Source organism: Phoenix dactylifera, chromosome 7, assembly GCF_009389715.1.
Source record: "Phoenix dactylifera cultivar Barhee BC4 chromosome 7, palm_55x_up_171113_PBpolish2nd_filt_p, whole genome shotgun sequence".
NCBI lineage: Eukaryota > Viridiplantae > Streptophyta > Magnoliopsida > Arecales > Arecaceae > Phoenix > Phoenix dactylifera.
In genome coordinates this window covers 1873262-1894211 of record NC_052398.1, presented here as the reverse complement: position 1 = coordinate 1894211, position 20950 = coordinate 1873262, and the positions used below count along the sequence as shown (strand labels likewise).

The 20950-nt window shown below is 37.1% G+C and overlaps 1 protein-coding gene across 2 annotated transcripts; it reads right to left on the bottom strand.

The window, feature by feature from the left end:
- Nucleotides 1-8: 8 nt before the first annotated feature.
- On the bottom strand, nt 9-17391 carry LOC103710483 (serine/threonine-protein kinase 4-like). Of its 2 annotated transcripts, XM_008796199.4 has the most exons (20): nt 16904-17391; nt 15156-15410; nt 13355-13479; nt 13228-13272; nt 13040-13121; nt 12686-12754; nt 12434-12604; nt 12282-12347; nt 10649-10717; nt 10428-10571; nt 10278-10348; nt 9748-9984; nt 8710-8819; nt 8485-8582; nt 8359-8400; nt 7603-7722; nt 7403-7528; nt 825-886; nt 687-738; nt 9-597 (listed from the first exon to the last, which is right to left on the bottom strand). In XM_008796199.4, the coding sequence occupies exons 1-19, from the start codon at nt 17063-17065 to the stop codon at nt 687-689; spliced, it is 2106 nt and encodes a 701-aa protein (XP_008794421.2). In that variant the 5' UTR covers nt 17066-17391; the 3' UTR covers nt 9-597. The 2 variants fall into 2 exon arrangements, 1 of the variants encoding a protein (XP_008794421.2); XR_003386331.2 differs by lacking the exons at nt 9-597; nt 687-738; nt 825-886; nt 7403-7528 and having other exon boundaries at nt 7635-7722; nt 8702-8819.
- Nucleotides 17392-20950: the final 3559 nt, after the last annotated feature.

Below are 20950 nucleotides of genomic sequence, written 5' to 3'. Positions count from 1 at the left end.
ACACCAAATTTCACCTTAAAAAAATAGTCATATGATAGGCAAGAAACTCGAGCAATTTGCTTTCCTCCTACCTATCAAATATACAGGCCTTCAGGTGGAGCAGTTGCGGCTTATAGTTAACCCGCCATCCTGAAGTGAATAGTAGTTTCTAAAGATCATTCAACTCGTGACCAAGAAAATATTTTAAGACAGACTTGAGCCCCAAACAGGTATCTCACATATTACTTTGCCAGTCAGCCATATCGGTACGTGCTGGGTTATAACTTATAAGTCATCTGCAATCAATGAACCAGCACAAGCAATAGCACCTTGCCATAGAGATGTTCTAACCTGAGCAATTTCTAGCATCCCAAACACTAGTTATTTTCAAACCCAACACTATTGACATATTTTGAAATATATAACATAAAATACCCTTAGGTATAATTTCTCAATGCATCAACTTTTCGACCTCATGACTTTCACATCATCCAAAACTTTCTTTGGCTGATAAAGCACCTGCTTTTGCTTTGCTATCCTGCTTTATGCCTTCCTTAAGTTCGCCATATTGCAGAGGCAGTGTAACAGCCAGAAAAGTTGAGGTAGAATACTAGAGATCTGCAATAACATGCGAATTGACACCTCACTGTTGTATTGTCTTGCCAAGCAGTTAATGAGGTTTAGGTGTAAGAAGTATAGATACTGACCTAAGCATTCCTTGCTTTAAGCCTTCGTAGCTCCTCCTGCATGCATACTAGCCTGCAATCACAAACACTGTCACACATCAGCATCAAGATGTGTGTGTGTGTGTGTGTGTGTGTTTGGTTTGAGATGATTATGTTTACCTCCACTGCAGGTCAGTGATATCTTGTATCAGCTCCTTCTCCCTTTCATGGGCTACCTCCAGCTGCAAATACAAGAATTTTTCCAAACAAATAAAGAAAATAAGAACTTCAGAAATGCTATTACTATGCTTAGTATTGAGGTTGCAAGTTTTTATTAGCAGCCTCTTAAAAAATATCAATACTCCACCTAGATTAGTCAATCCAAGAGTGTATGATAATAATGTACCTGTAGATTACCAACATAGAAGGCTTGTGTTTTCTATTAGTTGCTATTAGACTACTTCTATAATAACCTCGGACCTCATCTTAAAAAGACTAACTGGAAAGTATTATTTGGGTTCCTTGACCCTATATAAGTACCCAAGATCTCTTCAATGCATAGCCAATATGAGGCTAAATACACACACACGGATTCTCACATACTTTCCTTATTTAAGCCTTGGGCGACCTTGCCAGCCCAAGGGTCCAGATCCAGTTAAATCCAATCACAAATGCCAAGATAACCCTAGTCAACTCTAATGGACCAATGTTGCAGTGTCTCCTAATCCACATGGGCCATGGGGTCGAGTCTACTCTAATATCATTTGCAATGACCCAAGATCTCACCGAAAAAGGCTAAACCAAAAGGTATTACTTGGATTCCTTGACCTTGTGTAAATACCTAAGAACTACTCAACGCATAGCCGTTGTGGGACTAAAACACACATTTGCATGGGTCCTTACAATTTCACCCCATTCTGATTAGAAAAATGAAGTGAGACCCGACACCAAGCGTACGTAAGATGCTTTTTAAGTTCATGAATGACTCACCAACTACATCCATAACATTCACATACAGGTCATAATAACGCATTTTAAAAATGTTTCATGTAATCCTACAAATCTTGGTATTGTGGAATGCCCTCTTTTTTAGACTTCTAGATTGTTCTCCTCTCTTGTTTGTTGATTAAAAGACTTTAAATTATATTCCCACCCATGTTATGATTTCTCCACTTTGCGTTACAATGATCACAAACATAATATTATTTTCTCCACCTGGGAAGTTCAGCATGGAAGATAGGCGGGGACAGAAAAAAGTGTAGAAAGGCTTAAAAGTGAAATCTCCAATTTATATTCTAAGAAATTGGAGATCTCATAAACAATGATTCATATAGAACATTTTATTAATAAACTGGTTGCAATACAAGGTTTCATCGCTATTAAATGACCATGACACCCCTTTGGCTATCTATTTTATAAATGGCAAATGTATCTTGCACCTAGATGGCAAACAGGAGCATTGAGACACATAAATACCCTTTTTGAGTAGAGGATACCAACCTTATTAAAGCACACTTGTTGAACTAAAAAGATGTTGAAGTAGGCCAAATATCAGAATGAGTTAATATCATTGATTTAGCCATATACTAGAAGTAGACTATGCCGGTTTGTACCGGTGCAACTAGGCATACCGTACTATATTGATATCGTATCAGTACGTGGTATGGGGGTTGTACCGAGTATCGGTACTTCAAGCTAGACACTGTACTATCTTGGTATTGTGTCTTGGTACCGGTACGGGGTCCAATACCAAGATTGCGAACGTTAGATTCATCGCAATAAAGGTACGGATCCTCAATACTAGATCGATGAACTCAGTTCAAAAAGCATAGTATTAAAATACTTAGAATACCTTAATCTTGCATATGGAAATAAAAGTCACACAATAGCGTACACTTTCAAGAAATTGTGCTAGAATAATAAATAAGGAAATGACATTGGTGTCCAAACTTACTTAAATGTCAGGAAAGTTCATTTCTTGATGTTGTACTTTACCTCCACTTTACACGAAAAGCTTCTAGGATAGGGGAACACATCTTAGTGAACTTTTTATCATTTTCAAGGTGGTAAGCATTAAGAGGTAATTTGATGGATGTTTAGAAAAATACATCCATTAAATATTATGTTGAAAGCATTTAAATTATGCATAGCCTAGCAAGAATATACAAGAGGTATATATCATGATATGATTAAGTTAGCAATTGCAATGGCCCCTGCATCAAGATTCATCAACAGGTCATTATCATTCGAGACTTGTTAGTGATGCACTAAGCGTTAAAAATCAAGGAGAACCATGCAACGTAATTCACAGAGTCAATTGAAAAGGATACTACATTTGATTTATAAAGTGAAGATTCACAGGGTAAGGGTCTGAAGGTCAACATTATCATGACATGGGTTTTGCACAAGTTGGTGGGAGCATGATAAAAATGTGTCCTTATTACAAAATCAACAGGCAGGATTTTTTTTTTTTTTTCCTTTTCTTTATCTAAGATCTGCCATGCTACAAAATGAGGCGATAGATAAAAATATACCCATCAGATCCAACTCATGGTAGATAATGTGAATGTATGGTTTTGAAGTGTTGTCATTTGTTACATGTTTCTGAGATGATAAATCTGTTAAGAGTCATGGTTCTAAACATTTATCCCAGTGGAATAGGAGTTATCGCAGAAAGGAAAAGGAAGATAATACTGTAAATAGTGGGCGCCAACTTGTCAAGCAGGGAATCAAAACTATCAAGCATGATGGAAGCACTTACAAAAAGTATGCTGTATCAGGAATATTCTTGTTGATTTGAGGTAAAAATAAGCATTTTTGTAATAGAAGAAGCTTAGGACTTGCAACGCCAAAGTTATGGATAAACAAAATACAGTTGTACAACATCCCCAACCAAGAAAAGAGAAGACCATGGTATAGAGAGGGACTCATTTTTGTGGATAGGCCACAAAAAAGAAAAAAAGAAAGTCAACGAAAATTTAAATGAGTAAACAGAAACCAGATCTTATGCTAACCAAGGATAAAATTTGATTAGAAGAAACAAGAAACAAATATTTTTTAAGACTGGTCTATTAGATGGGATTAGGCTTGTGTAAGAATGTTGGAAAGCATGTAGTACAAGTATAACAGAGTCCATCTAATATTAAAAGGTGTAATACATGAGGGATATGGCCAGTAATAATTGGATATATCAATTTATTGCCTAGCATTAGCCATTCAATGTGTAAATAAAATGCATATATTGGGCAACTGGTCTGAGGACCCATGCATGTGTGGTTCATCCCACAATAGTTGTGAGTTGGAGAGATCTTAGGTACTTTAAGGACCCCAATTAATAACCATTTGGAGAGTCTCAGAGTGCCAACAAGGTTAACTTTTTTGGGGTGAGTTCTAGGATCATTGCAAATGGTCTTACAACCAACCCAACCCACGACTCATGTGTGACTAGGGAAAACTGTAGCAAGAGTCCTTTTTGGGTTGACCATGAGCTAGTCATGGTGTTTGTGTTTAGATTGTTTGCGGCTGGACCCTTTCCGATGCCAACGGTTAAATAGACAGAGTTTGTGAGGACCCATGTGGGTGTGTTTCTCATACAGGCCGTGCATTGCATAGGTCTTGGGTATTTCAGTAGGGCTAAAGATCCTAAGAACTTCTAGCTAGCCTTTTCGACTGAGGTCCTTGGTCGTTACAAATGTGTAAGACATGCATAGGCATGTTTAATCATACATTGATTGTGCATTGGAGAGATCTTGGATACTTAAAGCAAGGACCAAGGCCTCAATTGACAACCTTTTGGGCTAGGCTTTTTGGATGAGGTCCTGGGTCACTACAAATGGTATAAGAGCCGACACAGCTCATAGCCCATGTGTGGCTAGGGAATACTGCACCATGGGCTCTTTTGGGGTTGACCATGAGCTGGTTGTGGCGTTTCTATTTCTAATTAGACACTTCCCTGGTGAGGACAAGACTTAATAGGTAGAGTGTGTGAGGACTCGTGTGGGAGTGTATTTCATCCCATATTGGTTGTGCATTGGAGAGATCTAGGATAATTAAGCAGGGTGATGGCCTTAACTAACAACCGTCTAGCTAACCTTTCTAGTTAAGGTTTGGGTCTTTACAAATAACTCCATACTCATTGTGTTATTGCACATTTTTTTTTGCTTTTGGAGTTATGTTTTATCAAATTTGAGATTTTGTTTCTTAATCTTGTCGTGATATATCCAACAAGTATTGGAAATACTTGATCATCATTAGCCAATCCCCACAATTGAATAATACTGTCCCATGGACTTACTAGATGGTAACTTAATTTTGAATACTAACCAAATGGCCACCAAAATCAAATGCCATATATACCACTGATAGTCTGAAAATTCTCAAATCCAAGAAACTTATATGAAATTTGGCTTATAATCACTCATGCACTTTAACACAAGCATAGATTGTGCTTGACTTGTCCTGATCAACATAGTTTTGGTAACTAGTAAACAGTAAATGGCCTATCCACCATCATTCTCTGGTTACCTTAAATGTCATTCTGAATTTTCTTTCTAATAACCACATTCCAAAGAACTAATGCTCCTACTTTCAAAGTTCCCATCCACCATCAAAATTCACTTCAACATATCTTGTTTGGTTAAGGTTCATTTCATCTTTCTGTAGTTGCATTACCCTTGACATTTTGAACCATTCTACTCATTTTGTAGAACTTAAGTTGTTCGTTATAATTCTTTCGCACTGTAAGGTGCTTGTCATATATGTTTAGCTCTCTGGGTGGTTTCATTTTGCCCACTCAGGACTTCCATTACTTGTATCCTTAACACCCTATTGAACCTTGTAGGATAGGCTTGCAGTCCTCCTTGCAATCATTATGGCTGTTTTTTAGTGACTATAATTCCGAGTTCCTAAGGCTCAACATGTGTCAAACACATTGTACTTAAAGTTTCTAAGACTTAAATATATTGCACTAGTGCCCCTAAATTCCTAATAAGCCTTAAGGTTTCCCACTCAACTTGATTGGTTGATGACTAACTCCTAAGGATGGACATTTAAGTGTCATGATCATCTGAACCAATCAAATTGAAAAATTCTTCTTTTGCACCATGGATGCAAGTTGCAATGTTGGATTATGCATCACAACATGAAACTCAAGGTGGCACATGTAACATAGGATGTTTCCTACCTTGTGGTAATAATGGAAACCTCAAAACGTTGCCAGTAGCTCAAGGTGTTCCTCTTCCCATGTCTCATCCCTTAACAGATTCTAGTTCTCATAAATACTAGTTAATTGTGCAAAACACAACACATCATCTAACAATTATGCAACTTGAACCTCATGCCTCCCTCATGCCATATGCTGATATGCATACCATGGATGAGTCTACCATTAGTTGTCATTCAACATGAATCCAGCACCCCTTTTAATTTCAATGGCCAACTGACACTTCCACATGTTTCAAACATCTTTTGTCTATAACTTAAATTAGCAACAATAAAACAGACCAGTTGATTTAGCCTGACTTTTTTTCTCTTTTTTTCAGTAGAAAATTAGGGCTAGGAGCCCCAACAAAAACCTTTAAGAGAATAAAGATTATTAATTTTGGCCAACTACTTTATTATAATCTTTTTGTTAGTTTATTGATGAGAGCTTTATAAGACAAGGGCTTAAAATTCAGAAACAAACAAAGAGTACATGGAATGTAATTTTACTGAAATAGAAATTAAGATGAGGCCACAATTAAGACTGATGGACAAGAGATGCCACAAATCATGTTGCTAATGTAGAGATGCTTCTGGACTATTATTATGTAATCAATATATACCTTGACAACTTAAAGGGAAAATTATCGAACAATAAGGCATGCAATGTTGTATGGCTCGGAACGTTGGACAAAAAAGATAGTCCAAGAAAACAAGTGTAGCATAAACAATAATGTTAAGACAGATGTGTGGTAAAATTAAATAAGGATAAATGTGAAATTAGTATAATAAAGCTGTATGAGTTGCATAAGGACAACATGATGGAGACATGTAAGACGAAGACCAAAGAAGATTCTAGTAAGGAGAGATACTTTAACTGGTGTTGAAGGATGCAAGAAAAAGAGGAGAAGATGTAGCATGGATGGTGGTTGTAAGAGATATGGAAAAGCTTGGAAAACTTTAGTGAATGATTTTCATAAAGTGAACCACAAATAGTTAGGTCAAGGCCGAAAGGTTAGCCCAACCAATTTCTTCACTAGAATAAAGTTTGTCAATTTTGACTGACTACTCTGTTTTCGCATGCTTTCATTATTTCACATAAGATTCTCTTATGGCACAAGCAATTAGGACATAAGTTCAATGTCGCATGTTGAAGGCCATATGAATCATCCTTATGTCCCTCCATTTGGTTCATCTCTTCTTTCTCTAAAGTTTGTCCTACTGTTTTATGATTTTTTTTTTTTACTTCATTGTTTCAAGCAAAATAGAATATTCCTTATCAAATAAGAAGGGCTGCAATTTGAAAAAGCACCCAGAACTCCCGTTGTAAAACTATGCTGTCAATTGTTTTTATCTTATCTAAGTTGATATAAGGATCCAATATGTCATTGCTATGATATTGCTTGTGCATTTTGGAAGATTGATTCTATGACTAACAACTATTTTGGCAAACACATTAAGGGATTCTGTGATTTGCATGAGTATGTAGTCTAAGATTCAGCTATATCTTCCACCATGTCATATTTCGGAGATTCCCATTGGGAATCTTAATCACTTACCAAGGACTTCTCAGTTACAATCTTAGGCGATGGTAGGGAAGCTTCCTCAATTGAATGATTAGATGAAGCATTCGAAATTGGTGAGTTACCAGCACTCAGTTGCTTCATCAGACTAAGGATATTATCCTGCAAACGAAAGAGAAAAACATATAAGAAACTAAACGAATTAGACTGAAATGGAGAATGTATATCCCTCATACCCTTTCGAGAATATTTGCCTGCAAAATAGAATGCAGCTGTGGAAAAATGGAATAGGCAGAAAGATTTGCAGTAGCATCCACTGATGAGGGTGCACTTGTCACAGAAAGTTGTGATAGAACCTACAAAATCCATGACTTTGATAAGCCATTCAATAAAAGAAAACACTCAAACATCGTGCGTGCTCCTTTGAAATCTAATTTGATGTTATGTGATATGTGCCAATCTATGTTAACATAAGGGATAATCAACACCCGGTTCCTTATTTGACTGCCATTTGATGTTTAGTCCCTGTTGACTGGAAATTTTGTTCTTGCTCCTTGATTTGATGGCCACTTAATGTTTAGCCCCTGGCCCTGCACACACCTTAGTGAAAGTGGGTGCAGAACAGATGCAACTGTGTACAGAAACACCTAAACTAAGTGTGCAAGAATTAAGCATCAAATGGCAGTCAAACAAAGGACCAGGTCTTAAGTTTTACATAACCTGATTCATACATGACTCCCATTTAACAGAACAAATAAACAAAAAACAAGTTTGAATGTATTTTATTCGGCCACTTGGAACTTGTGCTTTCTGCATTTTTCATATATGTAAAGGCAAATGTCAAATGTGATAACAGGGACTATCAGAGGATTGAAACAACCAGTAACAGTTTGTGCAAGGTAAGGGATTTACATAACCACTAAAAAAACTATACATAACTAAATGCTAGTAGTCCCATCCAGCCCAAAGCCAATCACCTTAGAACTACATACCTGCAAACTCTGACTCTTCTGAAGGCCAATAGGTGGAAGAGCCTGAAAGCAGGTTGGGGGGGGGAGCCATCACATAAAAATTGTAGTCTAAAAGAAACCAGGGTGAGACCACAGTTAATAGCTTACCTTATCTAAGTCAACATTCTCAGATGTCACTTTAAAACGTCCCCTTTGCTGCACAAGTGGAGGTTTTGATTTGTCATCAAGATCATCAGCACTTGATACTGCAGTCATAAATGTCAGTTATAAAAACAAAACTCAGGGGAAAAGTTTTGATGAAAATTTTTCAATAAATTAGAAATAAGTATAGCATGCCAGTAAAATGCAAAGAGAAATGGTTTACATGCATGCCTGATGACTTAGTTGCTTTAGGCATTGCTTCAATAGATGTGTCATTAACTGTGCGAGAAACCCCTCCATTGCAATTTCCCAAGTTCAGGAGTTGACTTTGTTGATTCAAACTGAAAATAGAAAACAAACAACATTTAGATAGTGCAGACAAAGATGATGACAAAGAACTCAGTAAATGTAGAATATTTATGTGATACACATAAAAGCTGGACAACCATCATGGAATATGTGACCAACAGCCAGAAGTAATACATAAGGACGATAAGACTCCTTAGAATCATCTATTCTATGAAAGGTGACCAGTTTCCTTAGAAGAAACATCCCTAACAAGAAAACACGAGCTTCACCCAATAGAAAACCCTATTGTCTTTGAAAGAATGCTGATAAGAGAATGCCATTTCTCCTTTCTCTTCCTTATTCCCTTGATTTTTCTTCTTATTCTATCTCAATATCAGTTTTATGCCTCCTAGGAAAACTTATATGGCTGCTTTTTTGTTTTGCAATTGCTGCACAAAAGATGAAAACGTCATATGCAAAACATGATTGATGCAATGATATCAAAACTCACAGGACTTCAATTCATTACATGGAAGGGCTGAAACAATTCTACAGGGATGACCAATTAAGCCATAACAAAATGGATAAAGCAGGTATGAATAAAGCTGAAGATACACTTTTTAATATGTGATCTTGATGGAGAAATACATGTATGTAAAGAAACATGAAAAGCTTGTCATTCAAGTAAATCTCCAGCAAATAATACAAAAGGAACATTGCGTAACAAATGACAAAGAATAAAGAACAGAAACATGTTTAACAATCAAAATGTGGCGCAAGGTAAAACCTTTCTTAGTGAAGGCATGATTGCAATAACAATCAGGGATCAAGAAAACAGGAGAAATATTAATAAGGTACCACTGACAACTGATGACTGCACAAGCGATCCACACGCAACCAAGAATAGCAGCATTGCAATAACAATTTTTTTATCACATTTGCTGCTATTTTTAATTATATTTCATGTAGAGCTTATCGAACCTCTCTCTTTTTGCTGAAGGAAGAATGTCTGATGAGCATGAACTCGTAGAAGACTTCCGTTCATGATGAGTCTGGACAGGCACATCGTCCACATGCTTTACGTCGTTATCTGGTTCATAACTTCCACTAGAGCAGTGTTCTACCTCATTTCCATGGAACTGCAAACCATTCTGAAGAACATTCTGGTCACTTTTTCCGGAAACCTTAGACTCACTCTCAGATTCATTGGATCTGGCCCTGAAAATAAAGGAGAATCAAGTTTCCATCATCAGAAGGGATGTGGATCAATATTATAAGTCATTAAGAACTTATCTCTGACATGGTAAGCAAAATTTGGCCTTAGTGTTTTTTTTTAATTATAATGGCCCAATAATATTTTAACTCTGGAAAAGCCATAGAGTAAACTGATACTACCCTACCATAGAAGAAAGGAGACTTAGCCTCTGAAAACATGTCATCAATAAGGTGAAAACATGTGAACAATAAGGCCACCAAAACATATTAATTTCAGGAAGGTCCTTCAGGATTACCTCCGAAGATATGCAGTTTGATCAGATGATGAAAGGAGACTTGATTTGTCATGTGCCATCCCATCACTTTCCTGCCAATTTGATATGCTATTAGAAACTTGTCACAGATCTGACCATGATTAACCGAAATCTGTGAAAGACCAAACTTACCATGTCATCTTCATACTTCAATGAGCAACTTGTAAAAAAATCGGTCCCTTCTGGCAGTTTCTCTTGCAAGGTATCAAGTTTAAATAAATAATCTTGACACCTATCCAGATCTTTTCCCAGAACAGTGTCCTCGTTATCTGGAATCTGAAAGAAACGCAAGCGTTCATCAAGAAATTCCAACAAATGGATTGGTAGAGGAGGATTAAAATATTAATCTGTACCAGTGAAGCCTGAGCCTTCAAGTCCTCAATGTCAAAATTCCAACTGCTGATTCCTTTTTTATATTCATTCTACATAAAAAATGAAAAAAAAAAAAACAGTTCTTCTTGTAAGCATCAAATGGGCCTATCACATAGTGGGAGATAAAATATGGAAAAATGAATCACTGCAATATAGGCACTCAACTTTAATTACATTCTACTGATGCCAAATGGTTCGTTCAAGCCACTTTAGTATGTGTATTTTCTTTTGGGCCGGCAGGTGGCTGGGTTGGGGAAACAAGTCTATGATGCTTGCAGTTCATTTCATTAGAAAGCCTACTTTGCTGCTAACTTCATCACATACTTCACCGTGTAGGTAGGAAACATCACTTTCCATGTTAGCTTTAGGTTCTTGGCAACTAAGATTACCATTCCTATTGTTGTTCAACCATATGCACTGCTGCTTGAGGCTTTCCTTCAGGGTCAGATCCCTCTTGCCATGACTCATGTAACCTTTACCTAAAATCAATGTTTACAAATAAAGGTCTAAGTGCCTTCTCTTGCCACCAAGTTGCATCAACCCTAAACTTGCTTCACTAATTCTGTTGTACCTTTGCAAATAATGCTTCTTGTTCGTGATGGTGTACATCAATGTTTTTGGTACGCATTGAAAGTCATGCATACTTATGAATCATTTTAGCTCAATTTTCAGTCTCAAGCACCGTGGCCGCTTCTTACCCAGTCATAACTCATTGCCATCCTACCTCTACTATGCTCTCCCTCCTGTTAGCCACTATATTTGTTTAAACTATCTTCTTGTGGCAAAACCCTAGTGCAAGGTACACTATCTCGGTACCGGGCCTTATACTGGTGCCATGCTATCATTGTGTCACTACGGACTATGGTACAATACAGGGGCCGATTTGGCATACCAAATGTTGGCGCACCCCCTTGTACTGTGTCCAGTACCGAATCGGTATGGTACGGTATGCTCCGTACTACCTGGTACGGTATGGTACGGTGTACCATGCCCTAATGCTTAATCCACCTTAAGCTTTGAAGGTGTGCCGGCTTACTAGTATAGGAGTCTATTCTACATGCATACATTTAATCTTACATGTAAACTTTAGCACTTGCTCCAAACATTCCATTCCTCATTTTTATCCTTCTGATTAAATGTTAAACTGCTGAGCACAATGCAACTGCTGCCATGACTACAAGAGCGGATTTTAACTTTTCTATCATCACTTCCTTGCTCTCTTTTTTTGATGGACCAAGGCCCTCACTGGTGCAAGCAAACCAAACTTCCTTCTCCCTTTTGTAACAGACTCAACTATTTTTTGTCATCAACTGGCTCTTTTAAATTGCTCAAAAAAAGGCTCTCTTAACTTTCTCTAGACTTGAAATTCTTAATAAATTTCAGCACTCAGCTTCAATTAATATTTTAACCCGATGGAGGAAAAATGAAAAATGGGTTGGATATTTGAGTCAGGACTCAGGAGGCAAGGGAACAAATAATTGACTTAATAACACTCAATAATTTCATGTAATATGTAGTGTCTGATTGTTACAACGTACAATTTATACAGTTTTAAGCATCTCAAAAGGAAAAGAAAAATTGAAAAAACTAGTACCAGGATATGAGAACCCAAACCTGAGATATCTCCTCCTTCTTTCCATCAGGCATTTTCTTTTGTGCAACCAAGTCTTCTTCCTTGTCCTGTGCTCAAATAGAACCGTGATGTTATTATCATAAATAATAATTAGTAAGCTACAACCACAGGCCCAAAAAACACAGTTAGCTACCTTCAAAGCTTGATGGCGAACACCAAGAGTAGGTAACCCCTCCAATATCTTCCGCATAATGTAATCTTGGGAACGGGCTTGTTTGAAGAAAGGTTGCTTCAGCAGCTTTTTGGCAGAAGGCCTTCTCGAAGGATCTTTTACCAAGCACATAGCAATCATTTGCTTAAAAGACTAAGAACAAAAGCAGAATTTATGAGAAAAAAATAATTTCGAACAGAAAAACTATATTTTTTGCGTGTAATGTGAGGATACCCTTGAGAACTTCCTGTCTCTTTCATAGTCAAGGCCTGGAGGGGCATTTTGCATAGTCATTAGAAAGACCTGCCATGTGGACTTACTTTAAAACTCCCTCTAAAAACAATATAGCGAAAAACTTCAATGCAGCAACTTTCTTGCAAAAGCCCTTGTAAGCTATTTATATCAGGTATGAGAGTGCAGCCCACATCAAAGAGAACTTCACTTAATCGTGTCAAACTACACATAGTTCATTCATAACCCATACTCGGAAGAGCTAAATGGTGGTGCAACATAAGTTTCAGATATGAAAGTGGTTCTTCAAATAATTTAATTGTAAATGTTAAATTCTTATCTAATTGAATGAATTACCTTCATTGGAGGGTATTTTGAGAAAGGAGCATGACCATGAGCAAGCTCCAACGCAGTAATTCCAAAAGACCATATGTCTGCCCTGTTGATTATGTATGAGAAGCATTTGCAATGAGGATATAATTATGAAACAAAAACTTGACATAGACATAACTAAGTGATGACTAAAGAAAAGGTGATAGGCCAACTTGAAATCATAACCATGTACGTGCTCCATCACTTCAGGTGCCATCCTATCAAAAGGAATATTAAGGTTAAGAACTAATGTCAAAACATAAATTTATGCAAAGATGCTTGTTGTTTCTAAATATGCACCAGCAAGGCGTTCCCACGAATGTATTCCTCGTGCGTTGCCTGTCACCTGAATCAAAAAGGCAAGCAGAAACCCCAAAATCCCCAAGCTTAATCCCACCTCGTGCATCAACTAAGATATTACCAGCCTACATGAAGCAACACAATACTTGGATGAATTAGTAGTTCATAGGAACAGAAAACTAAGACAAGGTCTGAACACTGAAATATTACTAGGTGCAACTAATGATGTAGAAATTTTTCTAGAGAAATGCACCACCAGAAACTAACTGCAACATCAATGATAAACCCACAGAGCAACATCTTCAGTAACAATTGAACTTCACTGTCAAACCTGGGCTTCCCAAGTGTTCTAAATATCAGTCAAACTTACTTAAGATTATACATTGACTAACACATCTACTAGTCAAGATTTTACTAAAAATGTGCGTTACATACTATCTACATTATGACTAGCAGCCAAGATAATGCTTTATCGATATGGTGTTTTTAAGATAATTTATCTTCTATCATCATGGGTGTTGCATGTGACATTCTTTTTGGATCAAAAAAGAAAGAAGAACGTGCACCATTCTTCCCATTTATTTTGACAAAATGAAAAAGTAAAAATTAAATTAATTTTTATAAAGAATTCAGAATCAATTAGATATTTTGGAAAATTGATGTGCTTGAGAATTGTGGCTAAATGAACACATGTAAGGATGGTTCTCTGCTTCTTTTTTCTTTTCTTTTTTGAAAAGATAGTCCTCTATTAATGAACAAATCTGATTCATAACATGGTCATCCTCCTATCTTCCTCTGGCTTTCTCTTCATGCAGCCTTAACTGGACTTTTGTATCCTTCAAGCAGAAGTTGATATATCTGCATTAAAAGTTCCTCTTTCTGTCCAAAATAAGCTGTATTTGACTATTTGTGGTATTATCGAAGAATTGCAGGATCAATGTCAACCTATTGCCTTTATCTTCTTCCTTCCTCTTCCTCTGATTTCAGTGATCCTTGTTATTTTTGCTGAACCATATATGAGATATGATTTGGACACAATAGCCAATCATCCATACAACCAATATGGATACAACAGCCAAGCATCCATACAGCAATTGGCGAACTCATCATACTACCAAAACTTTCCAAAACTTCTTCTCAAGTTACAACTAACATAAAGACAAACAAGAAGAAATGATTTTTGCAGATGTTAAAAAATGTACCAGCGGAGACTAGCTTTCATTGATTTCAAGATACTACTATCCTATCAGATATTATAATCACATAGCGCATGAGTTGAGTGTTACATCAAAACTAGCAATGACCAGGCATGCAAGATGATTACATTGTCAAAATTTAAAATAAATGTTGGGCTTACATTTATAGGAAAAAGAGGAACACCATCAGCAAACCACGTGAACCTTCTCTCCACAAAGTATTTATATGTTTTATATGAGGCTATTTTAAAAAATAATATAACCTGTTAAGTTTGATGCTTAAAACCAATATAATCAGTTTAGTGTTGCTTATATGTAAATAAGATGAAGTTCATTAAGAATTCTAAGAAGCAAAAGAGTAGTAGTATGTCATGTCAGCCTGCTTTACCGCAAGATTATCTAAGAGATGTATTCCTCAAAACATAATCGCCATTATAAATTACTAATGCCTCAATTTACCTAGTTATTGTGCAAGAGATGTAATTTGCAATGCATGGATCATGCAACCTTGTAATGAAAATAAACAAATAGGCAATGCTGAAAGAAGATGGCTAATCATACCCATCAAGTAAACCAACAAATTTGGAATACAAATATTAAGTTACCTTTACATCTCGATGTATATGACCATGATGATGAAGATAATCTAAACCTTTTAACACTTCACGTAATATAGTTGCAATCACGACTTCCCCAAAGCCATCGGGATAGGCAGATTTCATTATATGAAGACAAGACCCTCCAGCCATATAAGGCATGACAATCCATAAGTCATGATCATTTACAAATGAACAATGTGCCTTGAGAACATTAGGATGGTCAATCAAGATCATAGTCTGTGCTTCACGGGAGATGCTACTCTGTGTAAAACAGAGTGATATTAATTTTCTGATAATTGAAAGGAAGGTAGTTGATAAGCTAGAACAAACAAAATAATTTATGAAAAATCACTAATCAATTATAGCGCTCCGCATAAATTTGAGATAAGATCATTACTATTTCCATCTGATGTCAAATGAACAGTATCTCAGCCATTCCGGTAAGCAAGCTAAGGAGGCATAGTTGAAATGAAAATTTATTAACAGTTCTGGAAAGAGATCTAAAGAAATAGGATGTCACTATCATGCGACACATACAGCAGCAATTCACGGAAGCAAGTTGAATTTCATTTACTTTAGCTGCCTACTTGTGACAGACATCACATGGAGGAGAGACACATTTGACAAGCCATAGCAGATGCTAGTAGCTTTTGATCAAATCCGTTGCCTACAAGTATAATATTGAGTTTAATCATAATAAAGCACCGTTTACTTGAGAAGCGAGCCAACGAAAATTGTGGTAATACAATGAATCTGCTATAAAAGAGTAAAAGTTAAAAAATATGCACAGACAAGTGGCCATGGCCCCTCAAGTATGACATATATGAAGCATTTTTAGTTCCATAATTTCCACCTTTTGTCCTAACACTTTCATCGTTTCTTTCTATTTTGCAACTTGATACAGCTGCATGCACAAAAAGGTCACTAAAATCAGCAAGGTAATAGGACTTCCAAGGTTTGTTACAAATTCACTAACCATAAATAGAAGAGTAGGCGCTTGGCTTTTATCACACAGAAGAAAAAGATGATACCCGCTTTTACCAGCATTATAGTCACTATAGTTAAAGATGGCACATTTATTGGCATGCAGCAAATGCAGGAAAAAAGGCGTAAAAATGGCTGTAGCAGACTTACAGAAAAAATAATGATAGAATGTTTTCTCACACGAATTCCCATCTAATGCAGCCCGATTGATGCCCTAGATCTGGAAAAGAATATCAAATAGCATCTTTTTTTTCCCGAGAAAACTTTATAAAGCTTATCTCACACGTGCCCTTTGATTAGTTCAAGATAGAAACACGACTAAACAATTTTACCCCCCTTTCAGTTATTTCATCATCTTTCTTCTAACAGTCTAACACTTAATAGTTTAATGAAATGTACTGATTTCCAAAACTCGATTTTTATGGAAATAACTTCCTCAGAAACACAAAATTCAGGGTCAAATATTAGACATATACCTATAAGGACCAGTAGGATATCCTTTCTTTGATTTCAATTAGCAAAACGATTCCAATAAATCATTAGAAACACGTTCATCAGTCAAGCAAATCATCAATAACCTATATAAAAATTCAAATAAAACCAGAAACTTTGTGATGGATTGATTCTTTCTACTATGATAAATAAATTCTTCTATATAAAAATTCCTTTCATGCAGGTTTTAGTTTCTAGTCAGATCAATTAATCCCTTCTTCCCAACCATAAAAAAGAAAGAAAACGAAACAAGATGAAAATTAAATGATCAAAGATACCAGATCGCTGTTGTTCCTCTCAAAATCAAGAATCTTGATCGCCACGACCTCATCTAAGGGAATGCAACGCGCTCGATAAACGGACGCACTGACTCCCTGCCCCACCAACTCATACAGCTCGTAATCCTCCGTTCGGATCGGATACTTCATCCGCTCCATCATACCCCTCCAAGAACCCACCACCCAGCTCCTCTCAAGAATCCCCAAACCCTAAATCCAGCCCAGATATCGACCCACCACAGCCATGAATCCAAGAAAGGGGTTAAAAGAAAAGAAACGAGCAAAGATCGATCTTTCTCGCAGAAAGAAGCGATTGGGGGTCACAAGAAGCCGTTCGATCCGAGGGATCAAACTGAAGCGGAGAGCGATCTGGGGGGTTCGGAATCGGATGGAGGGGAGAGAGAATTGGGTGGAAGACGGGTGGAAAGAGGCTCTCTGGCTTTCTCGTGAGGAAGGGGAGGCGAGAGAGCGATAGCGTGTTTCGGGGCGCCGATCTCCGGCTCGCTCTGGAAATAAATAGACTGGAGAGAGAGGGGAGGGGTCGAGCTATTCACGTTTGCATGGAAAAAGCGCGCCACACGGGACAAGTCGGCACCCGTTTGGCCTTGCTGGGCCCGCTGGCGACGGGTATTCCGTTGCACGGCACGTGTGACGCCGCGTCCCGGCCCAGCTGCTGGAAGCCATCCAACGAATGGCATCGCACTTTTAGGTATGATGGTAACAACCCTTTCCGTGACGGCAAGGGAAGGCGGTGTTGTATGGTGAGATCCCGCATAAGGAGTTTCCATATTTGTCACCCCCCGGATTCAAAGCATAATATAGCCGTGCTGTGCTACCGTGGATACAACTCAAAATAATACTAAAATAAATATTATATTTAGCTATCAACTTCATCTCAAATATAATAAAATAAATAAAAAATTTTAATTTCATTATTTATTAAATAAAAATTAATATTAATTTGGAGCGTCTAAATCCAAACTTAAATACCAAACCCATAATCTTTATTATTCAGAAAATCACTAATTACAAATTCATAATCAACTGAAGAACTAAAATTCTGCTATGCTATATACATCGCCAAGCTTGCTAGCGCTAATGCCAAGCTTGAACCATTATTCATTTGTATCGATCCTATTTATCCGGAGAGAGAAAAAAGAGAGGTATATAAGCGTCACAGCTCAGTAAGTATGCCTTTCACTATCTTATAGGTCAGTAAGTAAATCTTTCACTACCTTATCCGATCAAACATAAGTTTTTCTATGCCAATGAATCATTTAAGAAAAATAACAGATATTCTAAAATAAGCATTTTCTAATAAAATAAGTCATAAGCAAATTATGCGTGCATAAATGATTCATATTTCATAAACATAGTTCTAAGTTCATTTTTGCTAATAAATACTTAAATTATTCTTCTGCCATTTAGTGATATCATAGTTCTAATATTACTCACAGATATTCGTACTATGATTACTTTATACCCGTGATAGGGTCAGTATTCGTAATCGACATAGATTTATGTTCGTATGCCAATTTTATATCCATTAGGGGCTAGTATTCGTATGGATGCTAGCTTCAGGTATCAATTTTTCCAATTCAAGGAGATCAAACACAGCTATTTGAGAGCCTTTAGAAAGCTTATATCTTTTTCATAAAAGATATATATAAATAGATAAAAAAATACTAAATGGCATGATCGGATTCAAAGCTAGTTTCATTAAAACATTCATAGAATTGTTTTTCATAATAAAGCACAATTTTCATAATATATATGCTGATCCATAATTTTAAGAAAAACTATGATATTTCCGTAAATAGATTTTATGCACAGAAGACATGATCATAAGAAGTGAAAGATCTACTTACAACTTCAAAAACTAGTAAGCAGTATAAGATTTACTTACTTTTTTTGTCTTGGACTGTCAGACTTTGCTAGACGATTTAGTATCCATTAATTTATGTTTGACGATTCAATCGAAAAATAATAAGAAATAAGGACAATTAACCGGATGATAGCATTCGACGATTTCGGATGGGTCAGGCCTGAGTGATTTGATTAATAAATCATAAGACGTGGACTCGATCAAGGCCAAGGTTAGTCAACATAGTTCATCACTTAAGATTTTAAGGATATTCAACAGGGCTGGAGTGATTGGTATAGTAGGTAGCCCGGGCACTAGGACATATCAAAACTTTTTATAGGGTCAACTCAGATTTGTAGATTAGGTCGATAGAACCCGATACTGAGTTCCTTAGATCTTCTAGAGAGAAAGTAGAGGGAGGAGAGTAGAGAGAAAATAAGAGAGAGAAAGAGAGCGATGGTTCTCTCTCTCCTCTTTTTCTTTCTTTCTTTCTTTCTTCTTCGTCTTTTCTTCTCTCTTCTTTCTTGGCAAAATAAAGAAAGAAAGAGGCGGCTGGTGGCTGTGGTCATGATAGTCCGGCAAGGTAGCAGCCGGCGGTGGTGACGGCCAACAGAGGTCAGCTAATGGCGGTAGCTGCTCGGGTGAATTCAACCCAAAATAGAGCCGAACAAAAAATTTTTTGGCTTGATTATCCTTGGATCCCAATCCGCTCGCCAACAGCTGGGACTTCAGCATTGGCCAGGGGCCAATGTAGGGAAGGGCTAAGGCCCTCACGACGAATGCCAACAACGGCAGTGGTCGAAAAAAGAGAGAAGGACCAATAAAAATAGGAAAAATACAGGGAGCCTAATTTTCGGTCGATTCCTCGACTGGCGGTCGTGAGAAGAAGAGGAAGAAAAGAGAAAGATAGACAGGGCGTTACCTTGGCTCCGGCGGCCCCGATTTTTGGCGAGCACAAAAATGGGCAGCTATATACTCAATGGAAAAAAGAGGAAGGAGAGGGAAAGGGGAGGATTTGCTCGGGACGGAGAGCTCTAGAGAGAGAGCGAGAGAGCTCTTCCTTTATAGAGAAGCCTTAGGGTTCCCTCATTTTTGGCCCTTAAACTATGTCATCATATATTTGAATATACTTATTCTCATGTGACATATTGTTAATCAACTTTTATATACTCTTATTGTTTTTGCTTTCTCTTGTACAGAGCTAAAGATTGCTCATACACATTCATTATCATGCAACACATATCAAATGGATATATGCATGCACTTACTAATCATTTTGCATGCATCTAGTATAGTTTTGCGCATATTTATTGTCTCCGCTGCATGATTTTACTCTGTTTTATACGGTCAATAGTTGGTTGTATATACTTATTTCTATATATCGCACATGTAATACAATCCACAACACACTATCTCAATTATAATGGTTTTGGTTGCTAAAATTACGTGAAATAATGTCTTTATTTATATTTGAGGGATAAAAGTCAGCCATCACATGAAACTAAATAAAATTATCCATAAAGAATTGATTCCGAGGAAGTTCTTCTCATTTTAATTGAGTTGTAGAGAAAATATATGCTGTGGGTGTAGAGAACCATCTTGAAGAATCCCTGTAGATGCTTGGAATTGCTTTAGAAGGCATTGATTAGGAGTCCAAGTATGAAGAAACTTTCTCGTGACACAACTTTTGCTTTGCAAACTATGATGGTTTTGTATTTATAAAGAATGACTGTCAGCATGTGACTCTTGAATAAATATTTGTAGGGTGCGCATGGCATACTCATGCTTCTTGGATTGGAAAAGGGAACCACTTTGCTACAACAAGATGAACTTTGATCATACTTATAAGGTCTACAGGTTTAGTTGCATCTTAGGGCTTCCAAAAGGCGGGTCTCTAACATTGCCAAAAATAAACTCTAAGATATGCCGCTATAGGTAGGGCTGCAAATAGGTTGGATCAACCTATGACCCGATCCGACCTACATAAGACCCAACCTGATTGGAATTTTAGGACCCACGAAGCCAGGTCAGGTCCTAAATTTGGACCCGTTCTGTTTTTTGAGCCGAATCCTAAACTCTAAGATATGCCGCTATATAGAGCGCTTGATATAGTAAAGAGATTATAGTGTAGAATTGTCATATTATTGAGCTTAGCATAGGAAGTGGCCTCGAAGGAATTTCCA